At 25.9% G+C, this 15,142-nt stretch overlaps 3 protein-coding genes across 10 annotated transcripts in view; 2 read left to right on the top strand and 1 right to left on the bottom strand.

Annotated features, from left to right (window-relative positions):
* LOC111032028 (serine/threonine-protein kinase S6KL) overlaps positions 1-1,549 on the bottom strand; it is a 57,955-nt gene extending 56,406 nt beyond the window's left edge. For 2 of the 5 annotated variants that reach the window (XR_002604274.1, XM_022312185.1), the window contains exons 1-2: positions 1,389-1,549; positions 958-984 (exon numbers count right to left, since the gene is read on the bottom strand). Coding sequence is in view for 4 of the 5 variants with exons in the window: in XM_022312185.1 (XP_022167877.1) it covers positions 958-984; positions 1,389-1,534 (173 nt within the window). In the remaining variant the exon portion in view is untranslated. The other 3 variants (XM_022312188.1, XM_022312187.1, XM_022312186.1) reach the window with 3 other exon arrangements.
* A 2,521-nt stretch (positions 1,550-4,070) lies between these two features.
* LOC111032035 (pre-mRNA-processing factor 39-like) lies at positions 4,071-15,048 on the top strand. 4 transcript variants are annotated; one of them, XM_022312206.1, is made up of 18 exons: positions 4,071-4,471; positions 4,573-4,681; positions 5,505-5,585; positions 6,186-6,368; positions 6,433-6,562; positions 8,317-8,438; positions 8,520-8,639; positions 8,720-8,845; positions 10,633-10,781; positions 10,845-10,970; positions 11,032-11,206; positions 11,272-11,379; positions 11,444-11,608; positions 11,674-11,818; positions 11,907-12,115; positions 12,184-12,243; positions 12,306-12,499; positions 14,675-15,048. In XM_022312206.1, exons 2-18 carry the CDS (start codon positions 4,577-4,579, stop codon positions 14,775-14,777), a joined length of 2,301 nt encoding a protein of 766 aa, XP_022167898.1. In that variant the 5' UTR covers positions 4,071-4,471; positions 4,573-4,576; the 3' UTR covers positions 14,778-15,048. The 4 variants fall into 4 exon arrangements, with proteins under 4 accessions (XP_022167898.1, XP_022167899.1, XP_022167901.1 ...); XM_022312207.1 differs by having other exon boundaries at positions 4,529-4,681; XM_022312209.1 differs by having other exon boundaries at positions 4,071-4,492.
* On the top strand, positions 12,513-14,366 carry LOC111032037 (fumarylacetoacetase). The gene has a single exon (XM_022312210.1). The coding sequence runs from the start codon at positions 13,044-13,046 to the stop codon at positions 14,274-14,276; it is 1,233 nt and encodes a 410-aa protein (XP_022167902.1). The 5' UTR covers positions 12,513-13,043; the 3' UTR covers positions 14,277-14,366.
* Positions 15,049-15,142: the final 94 nt, after the last annotated feature.

Genomic DNA, 15,142 nt, shown 5'->3' with positions numbered 1-15,142 from the left:
TAATAATACAATAATATAAATATATATATATATATATTATAAAATTAAAAAATATTGTGTATTCAAACGCAATTTAATAGAAAACATAAATTGTCAGACTTTTCTCTAAAAAAGGAATAAAAATACATAATGATCCAAAATAATTTGAATATTGTTGTAACGATATTACTTAGTATATTTTAACTGCTATATTATAAAAAAAACATATTATTCATATAGAGTTAGCACTATTAATTTTTTAATGGGCAGCAAAGTGCAGAGGATCAGCTAGTGATCTAATAAAAATGTTTCGCACTCTTCATATTTTTTATATTTATACATTTGAATGGAATGTTAGAATATTTGAAATATAACAATACATGCATGTCACATGATATAGGTATATTTTGTGACAATAAAATATAAAAATTATAGGTAAATGGATACTGGCTTCATTCTGAGTTAAAAACATGAACTAAGATAGTTATCATCTTAGTTCATGTTAAAAATATTATTTTGTAGATGAATCTAATGGGAAGTACACATCACAAACTAAGAAATAACTTAATTCATAGTACATATGCTACATTCAGAAAAATAGTAAATTTTGATTCAATTTTCACTTCATACTTATCTAAACAATTAAAATATAAAACTAGGTGTAACATATAATTTTTTAAATAATACCTATTTAAAAACAAAATATGTTTATATTAAAACATATATATAATATATATATATAACATATATAATAGGTGATGTTTGTAATTTTTTTTAAACACTTCTTATAAAGGCATGTCTTAAGGATTTTTAGGACAAACATCAATATCTAGTCCTGATGCTTTTATTATCTATACTGTACTAGATATATTTATAATTTTTATACAAATATAATTGTTGAAACAAATTAAAATAGCCGCTTACTATTGGTTTGAAAAATACATTATTTTACAATTTTACTTATACTACAAAACTTACTTCTTTTTTGATTCTCTTGACCAAGGTCTGCAATCCATTTTGATAATTCATGTTAAAAGTAAAACATTCTCTGAATAAAATGTTAATGTAAATAAAATTATAAGACTAAATAAGTGAAAATATTAAAAACAATTCAACAATGATGTAAATAAATAATCATAATATAGAACAATTAGTCGATAACTCGAAGATATGAGTATATTATAATTAGAATTAATAAACAAGTAATAGGTACAAAACTATTCAACAAGTGTAGGAATTAAATTGAAGTAAAATATAATATTACATTGTATTACTACGTCACAAGCATGATATGTAAAGGAACCTAAACTCAAAATGTCTAAACAATTTAACTATAACAATTAAGAATATCGTTATATAATATAAATTTCTGTATGTCTAAGATTAGTTAATAATTTCCATTTTACAACCTTAGATCACGGAATATAATCTGATAGATCACGCACGTTGCCTTGATAAGTGATAACGAAAATAACGTCAACATAATATTATCACAACTTCCCCCATTCACGGTAAGTCGCTGAATATTACATAAGGGAATAAGTTGAGGGTTCATTTGCGATTATACCTATATAATTATAAACATTATTTGTGGATTTTTTCTAGGTTTATTGCACAATATTCTATCATTATTATTCTTATACTATTATGATTTATGACACTCTATAAACCTTGTGTTTCGGTACTTTCATTAGAAGATAATAAAAATTGTATTTTCCTTTAAGACGTTGGTTTCTTTTCAACTTTACAAATTTTTTTTTAACTTAATAGCAAATAATACCCATTGATTCGATACCTATTAGGGGCTCAGGGCACTACCTACCCTGGGTACCTCACCTATACAACTAATCATTATTTTACCCAGGCTTTCTAGTGTCTACTATAACCCATAGGTACCTAAACATTTATCAGAAATTAGTTGGTGAATGTCTGAATACCAGTATACATTTTGTGTTATTTAATATATATTTTATACTTTATTGGCATTGGATGATTTAGATACATACCATTTACATATACTAACTGGTAGGTACTGGCATGATCAAATACTTTTATAAGCTGCTTAACATTTTATCAAAGCATCTGTATCTGTATTTCCAATCAAATACTAATTTTATATTTCAATTTATTAACTCATAACATTACATAGTGCAGTATTACCTATTAAAGATTTAATCTATTCTGTGGTATTACATTACAGAGCAGCAGTTTATCTGTATGGCCGCATAAATTACTGCACTATTTAATAGCCGATATAGTACCATCTACCACTACAATAGTACAACAATTGAACAGTCAGCAATACTGCAATAAATTTCAAGAATGTCTTATCGAAATAATGAAAATATAAATTTTGTTATGACTCATGATTCGACATTTCGACGGCGACAATCGAGTATTTGAGTATAGGTATAAAATAAAAAAAATCTATAAATATAATAGCATAAGTGTATAATCACAGATTAGATTTAATTTAATTTTACGACTGAAAATTCCCAATTATTTAAGTTTTTGAAGATTGAAAACAAAAAATAAAATAAAGAACTGCTTAGTGTAAAATTATTACAATTACCTACCTACCCTAGTATTATTTCTCCTCGTCGAAGTCGGCGGCAATCCAATTTATTTACATGTATTAATATATTATATTTTTTATACTTGTTCACTAGTCTCCATAATAATATTCATGTTTTAATATAATATACCTACATGAAAACTATAATGTGGATCTCTGCTTGTCTGCTCTTCATAATTCATATTAATAGCCAATAGGTAGATACCAAATTGTTGGTAATTTGGTTACAGAATAAAAGTCAGTGGTTTGGTACATTGGTAACAAAATGTTCGTTACAAGATACCTACAAGTTGAATATAATATTCAACTCTACACGACACGGCGAGTTGTGAATCCCCTTTCATATACTAAGCCACTAAGGTCTAAATTGTAGTATACGAATGAGTAAATAGAATAAATATATATACATATATGTATATGTATATGTATAAATGAGTAAATAATATGAAGCCAAGTTTCCAATACACAGTGAACCGTGTTCCTCACATTTGCATATAGGCGGGTTTCCACTATACACGTTCACGTGTACGTGCACAAATGACATATAATTTTCGATTCGATTCGATTCTGGGTTGGCTGAACCACGTGTTTGAAAGCAGGTATTAACTGGTATCCATTCATGGTATGCCGAGTTTACCAATGATACCACAAAATTGAATTTGATTCAACTTTATACCGTGTGGTAATACAATTGTATTTCTAAGTAACCAAGACACTACAAAACGTCCACTTCCAAAATGTTACGTGTATGATAGCGAAACACGGTGTATTCAAAACTCGGCTCGAAAACACTAGAATACCAAAAGCTTACCATGGATACCAACCAATCACAGCAAACCATTTTTCTGCACGTACACGCGTACGTGCATAGTGGACATCCGCCTTAAGAACTTATGGTTAGGTTAGGTTAGGTAAATCGATAGATGCCTGACAATTGCAATGTAGTTACCTAATTAGAAGCTTCGATTCGTAAACCATAATTAAATACCTGAATAAAGTATAAATATCTCATTCGGTCTAATAATGAATTTTGTAAGCGACTATATATTGGTAAATACTAATTAATAAGTAATAACTCAAAATCGATTATAATATAAACTCAATACCTATTTAATTTCCTCAAAATTGGACTTTGAGTATTCATTGATAATACTATGATAAATTAAAATAATTTAAAATAATATTTATATTGAAGTATTCGTATTTATAAAATATATTAATTCAAACTTGGTGTGTGTTATAGTTGTTACTTATTTTTAATATAATGATGGCGACATGGCGACATTATTTTAGATTTTACAAAATATGACGTATTAATATTTAGATTTTGAAATTATACCTAATTAAAAATGTGTTATGTATAAAATCATGGAAAAATGTATTTCTTGGAGAAAATATTGTGTTGTGTACAACTTTACTCTCAAAACTCAAAATGGCGATATTATCAACACACAGCTTATCAAATATCAATGCACTATTATGCCTCGGCAAGTAAATAATAAGTAATAACCATAAGTATTATTGGTTATTGCAATAATATTTTTCCTTTTAAGTTTTAATTTTAAGTGTTTATAATTTTGCACATCAATATAATCTTAATATTTATGGTTCATAATTTCGTTGTTATTTACCTGTGGTTTTCAACTGTATTTATTAGAAAATTGTTATGTCATTCGCCGCCTAGTGCCTACAGCTGTAATTTTACATTTTATGATTTTTCGATCAATTGATGAGTTAATGTACAATGCACATTTTTAATAAATATTGTGTATTTTTCTGAAATATATCATATAATTATAGTTTTCACTATTAATATTTTGAATGTTGTAATATATGTGTAATGTGTATAGAGTACGGATACAATAACTATTGAATATTGATTACCTTTCATCCTCAAGACTCCTGAATTTGAAAGAAGTAATGATACATCCCAAGATAGTAAACTGCTAACATTAGAATTTGTAACTGTTTTAGATCTGTAAAGGAATGTTGTTGACTTAAATTTCAATTTAATTTAGGATAATGTCATCTGACTCTGAAAACGATTTTTCACGGAAATCTGAAAAAGTTTATGATGAATTGGAAAAACTAATTTCTTCTGTGAATGCTGATGAAAAAGAATTAAAGGTTTGTATTAATATCTACTACCTACATAATTTTTCTATTTTGTTTAAACCAGTAATAATAAACATATTTTCGTTATAAAATCTGATTATTCTCTATTATACTTAAGTTGTTGCTCATGCATAAAAAATAAATTATTTTAATAGCTAGTGATTAAATAAAAGCTTGTGTTTTTGATATTATTTGATATTACGCTCTTAATAAAATCTTATTATATACCTTAATAGTAAATTATTTAATTTTTTGTTAAATCTTGACTGCATCTATTTTAAAACATCAAAAAATAATTACTTTTGAATAAAGTACTGTAGTAATTAATGTTATGTTTTTATTTTAAACACATACCATACAAAGTGATTATCATAGATTGTAGATTGAATTAATAACATTGGTTTAAAATAAATCAATCAATCAAAAATTCAATTAATTTTAAAAGTTAAAATACTTTCTTTAAAAATATTTGTAACTACATTAAAAAATGTATCACTCATAACTAAGACGATGTCTGCGATGCTAAATTATTTGATATATTGTTATATAACATTATCCGTTCATATGAATTTTAAGAAAATTGCACAATGTTAACATTTTTTTAAATTAAATTTTGCTTTTACAATAAGCCTCAATAAAAATATTCAGTTGGATATTTTATTTTAGTAGGTATAGTAATTTTTTCATTTTTGATAAATTACTCATATTTATTTAGTTATTTATAGATACTTAGAATTATGTCTTAACCATTAATATAATTACTATAGTAAATATATATCAGTATGTGTATTATATTAAATGTATTTATTTTATTCTATTTTGTTTTAATGACTAGATGAAAATGGAAAAAAAAAATTCAAATGGAACTGAGAACAAAACCCAAGACTCAAATGGTTTAGCTGATCATGAAAATGAGGTAACTTACTACTTAAATGATTTGGAATTAAAAAAGAACACCTATATATTTTTATTGGCATACTTTAAATTAGTGTAGTCGTAATTTAAGATCTTTTAATGTAAGGAAATGGTGTACATATAATTTGTAATATTTTTAGCTTATGTATATTTAAAAAAAAAAATAATCTTGTCTATTTTAAAATTTAGATTTAAATCTGTTATGTAACTCAATCTTTAATTAACAGATTTTCAAGCTACTAGTAAACTCATAATTGTATAATTTAATTATAAATTCCTACTTTAATTGTTGTATGTTACTATAGCCAAATTACAAATTTGTTTTTCTTTTTTATCCTATTTAGTGGGTACATGTTTATGTATATTTATTCAGAATGTTAATTTAGAAAACTATTGTATATCAATTGGGCTTATAACCGTTATTAATAAATATAATGAAATTAAAATAATTATTTAATTTCTTAGTAATTACAAATTCTATTAAATCAAAAAAATTATAAGTAAAATATTTGTTGAAGTTTTGGGTTTCTTAGAAGTGTGTTGAATAAAAAAATAATATCTGCATATTTTAGTAAATTAAACTATATCTTTTATTTTTTAGCTAAAAAATATGAATGAATTAGAAGATAACTCAGTAGCCATGAAAAATGAAAACGGAAATGAAGAGAAAAAAAGTGATGAAGATGAGTCTAAAGACAGTCAAAATAATTCTGAAGATGGTAAAGAAGAGCTGGAATTATCAGAAATGATTGTTTGTGACGAAGTAGCTGGTGATAGTGATGAAGTATGTTTTTTCTTTATTACATTTTCTTTTGTGTAAACTATAATTACATTAAATATTTATGTAGGATGTTAATAAAATAGAAGTTGAAGCGACAAATGCTAATGATAAAGATAAGTATGAAAAAGATACAAAAAAAATAAAAAAAGAAACAAAAGAAAAAGAAAGCAACAAGAAAAAATATGATAAAAAATCAGGTAATTTTTATGCATTATGTATATTATGTTGTTAGATTTAATTGTCGGTAAGGTTGAAGGTGATCTCAATTTCTAGGAGAATATGATGTTTTAATGAGTTATGTATTATTTTTAGTTTGTGATCCCAACTTTATTTGACAAACTTGCTGCAACATTCCTTAAAGTTAAAAAGAAATTTCAAAATTGTTCTTTATAGTTTTTGATTGGCAGAGTAAATGTTAAAATAATTTAAAATGTATAGATTAAATAAATAGTTGTTAAATACTTTCAATATTTTAAAAACATAAGAGAAATTTTTTTGCACTGACATTTTGTATGTACTATGTATAGATATTGTATCTATATTTAATCTGTTTTTCGTACATATCAGTGAGAGCAGCCAAGGTGTCTTTATTTTTGATAAATATACCTTGGTTGTGGTTCTCGTGCTTGAGTGTGTGACTTATGACTGCACCAAGATAGAAAATCTTAAACCGCAGACTGCACTAAAATATTATAGTACATTATCAATACTAGTTTTATTACATGCTATAGACATTAAAGGCTGTACCACTGCTCTATGTTTGACTGACAACTAATATAGGCCAGACTGTTAGTACAACAGGTCTATGATATTATTGAACAACCAATACATTCTTGAATTATTCTATTTCAAATATAATGTTATTGCTATACTGATATCAATTTATATTAATACAAATAATACACTTAATACATTATAGTATAATATATTTTTTGATCTAGACCAATATGTATTTATAATGCGGAGGCTAGATACCCAAACATATCTGAGAGTTAATATGTTTGGCTCTTAAGTCTCCAATATAAATAAACTAGTCAATTTAATGATAACAATTTTAAATACTCAGTGAATAATTTAAACATTCTTGTAACTGACTAGTAACATTTAAATCATAAATTATTTTAAAAAAAAAACAAGATGGTTGATTGTGCTGTATAGTAGGTTCTAAGTACCCCATCATTGAGTAGGTCACCATAATGGATGTGTTAAATCTGAATAAATTATAAAATACAATAATGATTATGTCTAGAATATGCTGGTATAAATATTTGTTAAAAATGTAAAATTGTTGTCTTAAACTCGTGATAGTTATTTGTTTTTAATTAAAAATATTTTTTTTTGAAATTTGCCATTGCATGATTACATACTCCTGTTATTCCTCTGATTTGTTAATTATTATAAAAATGACTTAGAATCTATTATTTGAGTATTTGAACCCTCATTTCACAACAACAAAAATACTAACTAGATTTAGCCTACTATCAGAAAACACCCTCAAACTTGAAGATTCAAGCATTTGCTCCAAATGTGAAGGTGAACACAAACAAATAATAATAAAAACAGGTGTATTATCATTGTAAGATAAATAAATTTACTGTTGTGCTGGAAATTTAAAATATGAGTGTTCAACTAATAACATAAAAAATTTAAAAAACATGTCACTGTGATTATAGTATTTTAGAGTTGCATCTTATAGTTATAGATTATTATCTTGTTATTGATTTCAAATAGAATATTATTTAGTATTTATTATTATTTACTTTTCTTTAATTATTAAACATTAATGTATACTATACACTTAAGTTAAGAACAGTTTTTTTATTTTTTATAGTCCAACACTTGTAAATTACTAAAAAAAAACATGAATAATATGAGAGTTTATTACTGTACTTAGCTTTTAGAGTACATTTTTTTTATAAATTCACTATTATTAATTATTTGTTCTTTCTAGATTCTAAGTCAAAAGATCGGTCAAGGAAAGAAGATTCGAAAAGAGTTGACAAAAAACGTTCAAGAACACCAAGCAAAGATAGATCAAGCAAGGACAGTTCATTAAAGAAAAGATCAAAAACTGTATGCTCATAATTGAGAAATAGATTATTATTTTATACTACTGTATTACTTGTAAACTTGAATATTTATTAATTTTATTAGATTGATAAAGAAAAGGAATCCAAAAAACTTAGAGAACTTGATAAGTTTTGGCAAACTGTGCGTGATGATCCATCTGACTTCATTGGTTGGACCTACTTATTACAATATGTTGATGGAGCGGTACATTTATAAAGTTTATCATATTTTTATTTAATCAAGTTACTTGTATAATTTCGATTAATTATTTTTATTGTCTTCAGAAAAATATTGAAGCAGCACGTGAAGCTTATGATGCCTTTTTAGATTTATATCCATACTGTTATGGTTATTGGAGGAAATATGCTGACTATGAAAGAAAAAATGGAACTAAAGAAAACTGCGAAAAAGTGAGTTAATATTTTTATTTTATGAATTGAAACAGACAATTCCATATTTATTTCTTAAATTAAATCCAAAAATAAATAACTGCAATGGTTGTAGAATTGTATACACATGTTTGGGAGTAGTGTGGGATACATAATTAAATTTAAATTATTGTTCCCATCAGTATTATTACTGACAGTTATACAACATTATTATTTTGAATAATTTTAAATTATTCTTTTTTTTTACCTGTTTGTGTTGTGATTGATAATACCGTTAAGAATAAATAAAAAATACCAATTAGAAGAAGAATTATTGTAAATTTATGTAAACTGTTATTTTAAACTGTTAAATTATTTTATAGTTTTATGGTTGATAACATGTTTTAATAATATATATTATATAAGATATAGTAATAAGTAAATATATGAAACTTGATTGTTAAAAAGTAATTATTACAAATTACAATGATTCACAATGTATAAAAGTATTTATTAATTTGTTGTAATGTGAAGATTGTACTGTCGTTTATTTGTGGCAACCATCATAAAGAGAGAAGTATTCAAGATGCTCAAGCATTTATTATTATGACCATAGATTGTTGTTGGTAGCTTATAATTTTATTACTAACATTATAAATGTTTGAATTTTTACTATCAATATTTCAAATGTTTTAATTTTATTATAATAATTACTGTTCAAAACACAAACGACTGTTTACTAAAAAAATTATATTCTTCCTAAAGTTATTTATTATTACTGTGATTGTTATTTTATAAACTATATTTTCGACTAACCACTGAGCATTGTAATAGTTATTCAGTTTGTGTTTTAATTTAAATGTATTTATAATAAAATAAGTTATTAAGTTATATATTACAATTAAGTATGTCTTCTGATGTGAAGACAAAGATGCAATTATGTTTATCATGGATTTATGGATACATCTTAATATTAGTCTCAAGTGTTATTTTCAAAAAACTCAACATCATTCAAACCTTCATCATGTGTCATCCAAACCAAGCTTACAGTTTTTAACATACTTTTAGTTTTTAAACATTTTACTTAAAAAAATGCAAAAATGATATTTGTTTTTTTTTTTATTACTATTGTTAATATTTTTTATGATACTTAAAAATATCTCAACTTTTCAGGTGTTGTGATTGATTTTATCCTTTGCCCAAAATATATTTCCCTCTTAGTAAAAATTTTTCAAGGTTTTCTTTATAACTATTTAACATGATTTTAGTCTAGATATTTTTCATCAGGTTGCTGCTGGATAAAGCACAAAACACTGCACGCTCCACCGTGGCCCAAAAAAGCACGAATTTCACTATAAAGCGTGAAAATTATGTTTATTTGATTCTTAAATATCATTAATTTGTATACTGTATTTGTTAATTAAATAACATGGCGTGGTTTAAAAAATTTATTAGGTGTAATACAAATAATTATGTTTTAAGTTTTTGTAATTATATTACAATTAAGTAATTAAGATGAATCATTGTTATTATTATTAGGTTACTATTTTAGTTATTATATTTTTTTTTTTTTATTAATTAAGTTGAGTATTTGTTAAATTTAATTTAATGATAAGAAAACATAATGCGGCATTGCGACACACGCCAAGAGCTGTTTTGGATATATTTTGGGTAAGCGGTGATTTATAAAACTAGTCATAAGGTTATTTGTAAATGTATTAGATTTAAATCCTTTTGTTAAAGGCATGATTATATAATATTTAAGTGAACTTAAAATTATTAATATTTTATTTAGTTTATATAATTTATTTGTTTTAAATTGTGCACAGGTATTTGATCGTGGATTAAAAGCTATACCATTGAGTGTTGACCTATGGATTCATTATATGGGTTATATGAAATCAGCTTATCCAGATGATGAAGACATGATAAGGGAACAATTTGAAAGGGCAGTAGAAGCTTGTGGAATTGAATTTAGGTAAATATATTTTTAAATCAACTTGAAATGATTGTACTAATGGTAGAAATTAAATTTTTTAAGATCGGATCGATTATGGGATCATTACATTAAGTTTGAATTGGAATGCAAACAATATTCAAAAGTTACAGAAATATATGAACGTCTAATTGCTACTCCTACTCATGGATTTTTAAATAATTTTGAATGGTAATATTAATACAGCATATGAAATTTATAAATATATTTTTTATTTTATTTTATTTTTTAGTTTCAAAGACTATGTTAAAAAGTATCCTAAAAATAAAATATTGGAGGCTGTTAAATTTTTGGAGTTAAGAAAAGAAGTATTAGCCGAGATTAAAGAAGCTGACGCTAAAAAAACCCACGGTAGAAAAATAGATTCTGGTTCCGACTCTGACGACATGGCAGATCCTATGGAACAAGTAATCTATGAAATTAATCATGTCTTTAAAATGAGTAATTTTATATGTTTGTTACACTTTTTTAGCGCACCAAGGAAGAAAATTTAATGAAAGAGAAGATGATTGCATCACGTATTGCAATACATAAGCACACAGCAGAAATGGTTGCATTACGATTACCCTATGAAGAAATGGTCAGTTCTAGACTTTGTTTACTTAACTTTATTGAGCACTTTTTTAATTTTTTTTATGTTTTAGATTAAGCGGCCATATTTTCACGTAAAACCTTTAGAAAGATCTCAAATTAGAAACTGGAAAGAATATTTGGAATTTGAAATTGGTCATGGTTCATACAGACGCATTGTGGTGTTATTTGAAAGGTGTTTAATTGCTTGTGCTCTTTATGAAGAATTTTGGACTAAGGTAATAATTATTATAAGATAGACTAATTTCCATTTGAAAATATTAATTAATGATTTTCCGTATAGTATGTAAGTTATTTAGAGAGTCTTGAATCTGATGACCACGAAGTTAAAAACCGTATTGAGGACATATACATTAGAGCATGTACTGTTCACCATAAAAATAAGCCTGGTATTAACTTAACGTGGGCTCTACATTTAGAAAATAATGGTAACTCATTTTTTTTTTAGTACTATCCTGTTTTATAAACGTCTTAAATTTCATATTTTTTTTTTTTAAACAAATATTATTTCTTTAGGGCAATACGATAAGGCTGCTCAAATTCTAGATATGTTAGACAGTGTATCTCCTGACAAAAAGTTAATAATCCAAAGAAGGATTAATTTGGAAAGACGAAGAAATTGTAATGATAGAGTATGCGAATTATATGAACATTACATAAGTACAGCAAACTCTTCATTAACTTCTATCCTGTTGACAGTTAAATATGCTCGATTTGTTTGGAAAGTAAGAATAAACAAACACAACCTTATGATGTACAATAAGCAATATTCATTTAAATATTACCATTTTAGATGTTACACAACACTGATCGAGCTTCTGAAATTTTACTGGCTGAAGTAGAGAAAATAAATGTTAGTATATTAATTATTGAATATTAATTCGTTTATAAAACATTTTTTTCATCGTGTTATAGAATGTTCAAAAAAGTAGTCGTTTGCTGTTACAATTAATTGAAATCAAAATGAGCGACAATCCTATGAATATTTCTGCTGTAGTCAAACTGATCGATAGTATCTTAACCATGAAGTCCATTGAAATTGAACAACAAGTTATTTTTGCTCAACGCAAAGTTGAATTCCTAGAAGAATTTGGCAAGGATATACTTTTGTAAGTATTAGAAAACTCATTAAATTATATGCCAAGACAAAGATTAGATACAAGGGTAGGTTAGTAGCATAAAAAATTAATTTTAATTATTAAACATCTCAATAATAAAAATAAAATCTTCTAATCAGAGGAGATAGGCACTTTGTTTTAACATACCATATTATATAGAAATTAATTGATAATCAATTAAATATATTTATTTAACCTTTGTTAGAGGTTACATAGATGTATAAAATGATCACTGTACCTTTATTTATGTTATCATTTTGAAATTAAACGCATCCAAATACCTAATGTGTTGTAATATTAAAATAAAAAAAAAATATTGAAACTGCTAACCTTTAAAAAAAATTACAAAACATTGGTTGTAAATATTGACCTAAGGTATAGTTTTTTTAATTTTGATGAACCAAACTAGGTTATGTAATGATAAGAAACTTCCTTTATATGAAAAAAAAAACCATTATCACTAATCAGTATTAAGTGGTCGGTTTATGGTGTTTTAAAATTTTCACTTTTTCCTATATTACCAAGTTGTGTCAACATGCCTATGAAAAGTTATATATCATACTCTAGCGAATCACATTTTCCAATTGAAAATTTACCATATGGTGTATTCTCAACTGCCGACAATTCAACACATCGCATAGGAGTTGCTATTGGTGATAAAATTCTGGATTTAAAATACTCCAAAAATGTTTTTGACCATCCTTTATATGAAGTATTTCAACAGCCATCGCTTCAAAGTTTAATGGCTTCAAGTAAAAACACATGGTCCCAAGCTCGTAAGTCAATTCAATCTTACTTAAGCATTGAAAATTCTGAGAATTTGAATAACGGAGTATTTTGGAATCAAAATGAAGTTGAAATGCATTTGCCTACTACAATAGGTAATTTTACTGATTTTTTTTCATCATATTATCATGCTTACAATTGCGGTTCCCTCTTTGCACCTGATAAACCTATAGCAGATAATTGGAAAAATATGCCAATTGCATATCATAGTCGATCATCATCAATTAGAATATCAGGTACGCCAGTTGTTCGACCAAATGGGCAGTATTTAAAAGACGGACAAGTAAAATTTGGTCCCACAGAAATGTTAGACTATGAACTAGAAGTGGCATTTTTTGTGGGTGGTTCATTGAATTCTTTGGGTGAACCGATACCGATTAACAAAGCTTGTGATCACATATTTGGTATGGTTTTATTGAACGATTGGAGCGCCAGAGACACACAGAAATGGGAATCATATTTTCTTGGACCATTCCTTTCAAAAAATTGTATTACAACTATTTCACCCTGGATAGTGACAATGGAAGCTTTAGAAGAATTTAAAACAGACAACTTTAAACAAGATCCAACTCCTTTGAAGTATTTACTACACGACATTAAATACAATTTTGACATAAATTTAAACGCAAGTGTCCGTGGTCAAAAATCGCAGCTAACTCATTCCATCTGTAACACCAACTATAAGTATATGTACTGGACTCCTTTACAACAAATCGCTCATCATACTATTAATGGCTGCAATTTACAACCAGGCGATTTATTATCATCTGGAACAGTTAGTGGTCCAGAAGAGGAACAGTGTGCGTGTTTGACAGAGAGAACTCGTGGAGGGAAAATATTTGTAGACCTGGGTGAAAGAAAGTTGAAATTTTTTGAAGATGGAGACGAAGTAACATTATCAGGATTTTGTCAAGGAAATGGATACAGAGTTGGTTTTGGCAACTGTAGCAGCCAAATTCTTCCAGCAAAAAACTTAGCATAAATTATAAAATTATATCCTACATGTATTTGGTATTTTTTATTGATTCTAAGTTTGAAAAATGTTTTAGCTGGTGTATTTAAAAAAAAAAAATATTTTAAGATTTTTTTTTATATCATAAGAATATATACTTTTTTATGAAGTTAAATTTAGAATGCAATATATTTTTCTAAACGAATGAAAGAGTGTCTGTTTTTATTAATCTATTTTTAAATAATTCATGACAAGGTACTAAGGATAATATGAAAATATAACTATTAACGAGCCAGTGGAGAAACTGAAACATCCACTGGATATTGCAATTTGCATATTATCAAACTCCTGCACAATTGTTCCATATTAGTCCCCCTAAATCATTTTATTTAAAATTAATATTAATAAATTATAATTCACTGTTTTAGGATAAACAAAGCGACAGCAGAGTTAAAAAGATATATGAAAACATACAATGAAAGTGAAAAAAAAACAGAAATGATAGATACTCCTTGCAGTGGTAAGACATAATTTGTTTCATGTTAACCATTTGTTTTTAATACGTTTATTATATTATAAACTCTTTATGAATGTAAATATCCATGTTTAAATATTATTTTAAAAATTTGATGATGTTTATTAGAGTTTGTCATTATTTTGTAACTAAGTCTTAGTCTTTTAAAACATTTTTATATGTATTATGAATATATTGACATTAAAAAAAATTGAACTCCTTGAGTTTTGTGTGTGTGGGAAATCCAAGCAATTATTAATCAAGATGACACAGAAAATAAAATATTAGTTACGGATTAATTAATTGTTATTACTTTACATTTTGTTATTTATAAAAACTATTCTACAATAAAATGCATTTAACTATTTTATGACTTTACTAA

Source organism: Myzus persicae, unplaced genomic scaffold (assembly GCF_001856785.1).
Source record: "Myzus persicae strain clone G006 unplaced genomic scaffold, MPER_G0061.0, whole genome shotgun sequence".
In the NCBI taxonomy this organism is placed as follows: domain Eukaryota; kingdom Metazoa; phylum Arthropoda; class Insecta; order Hemiptera; family Aphididae; genus Myzus; species Myzus persicae.
This window is presented reverse-complemented; position numbering and strand designations above follow the sequence as displayed.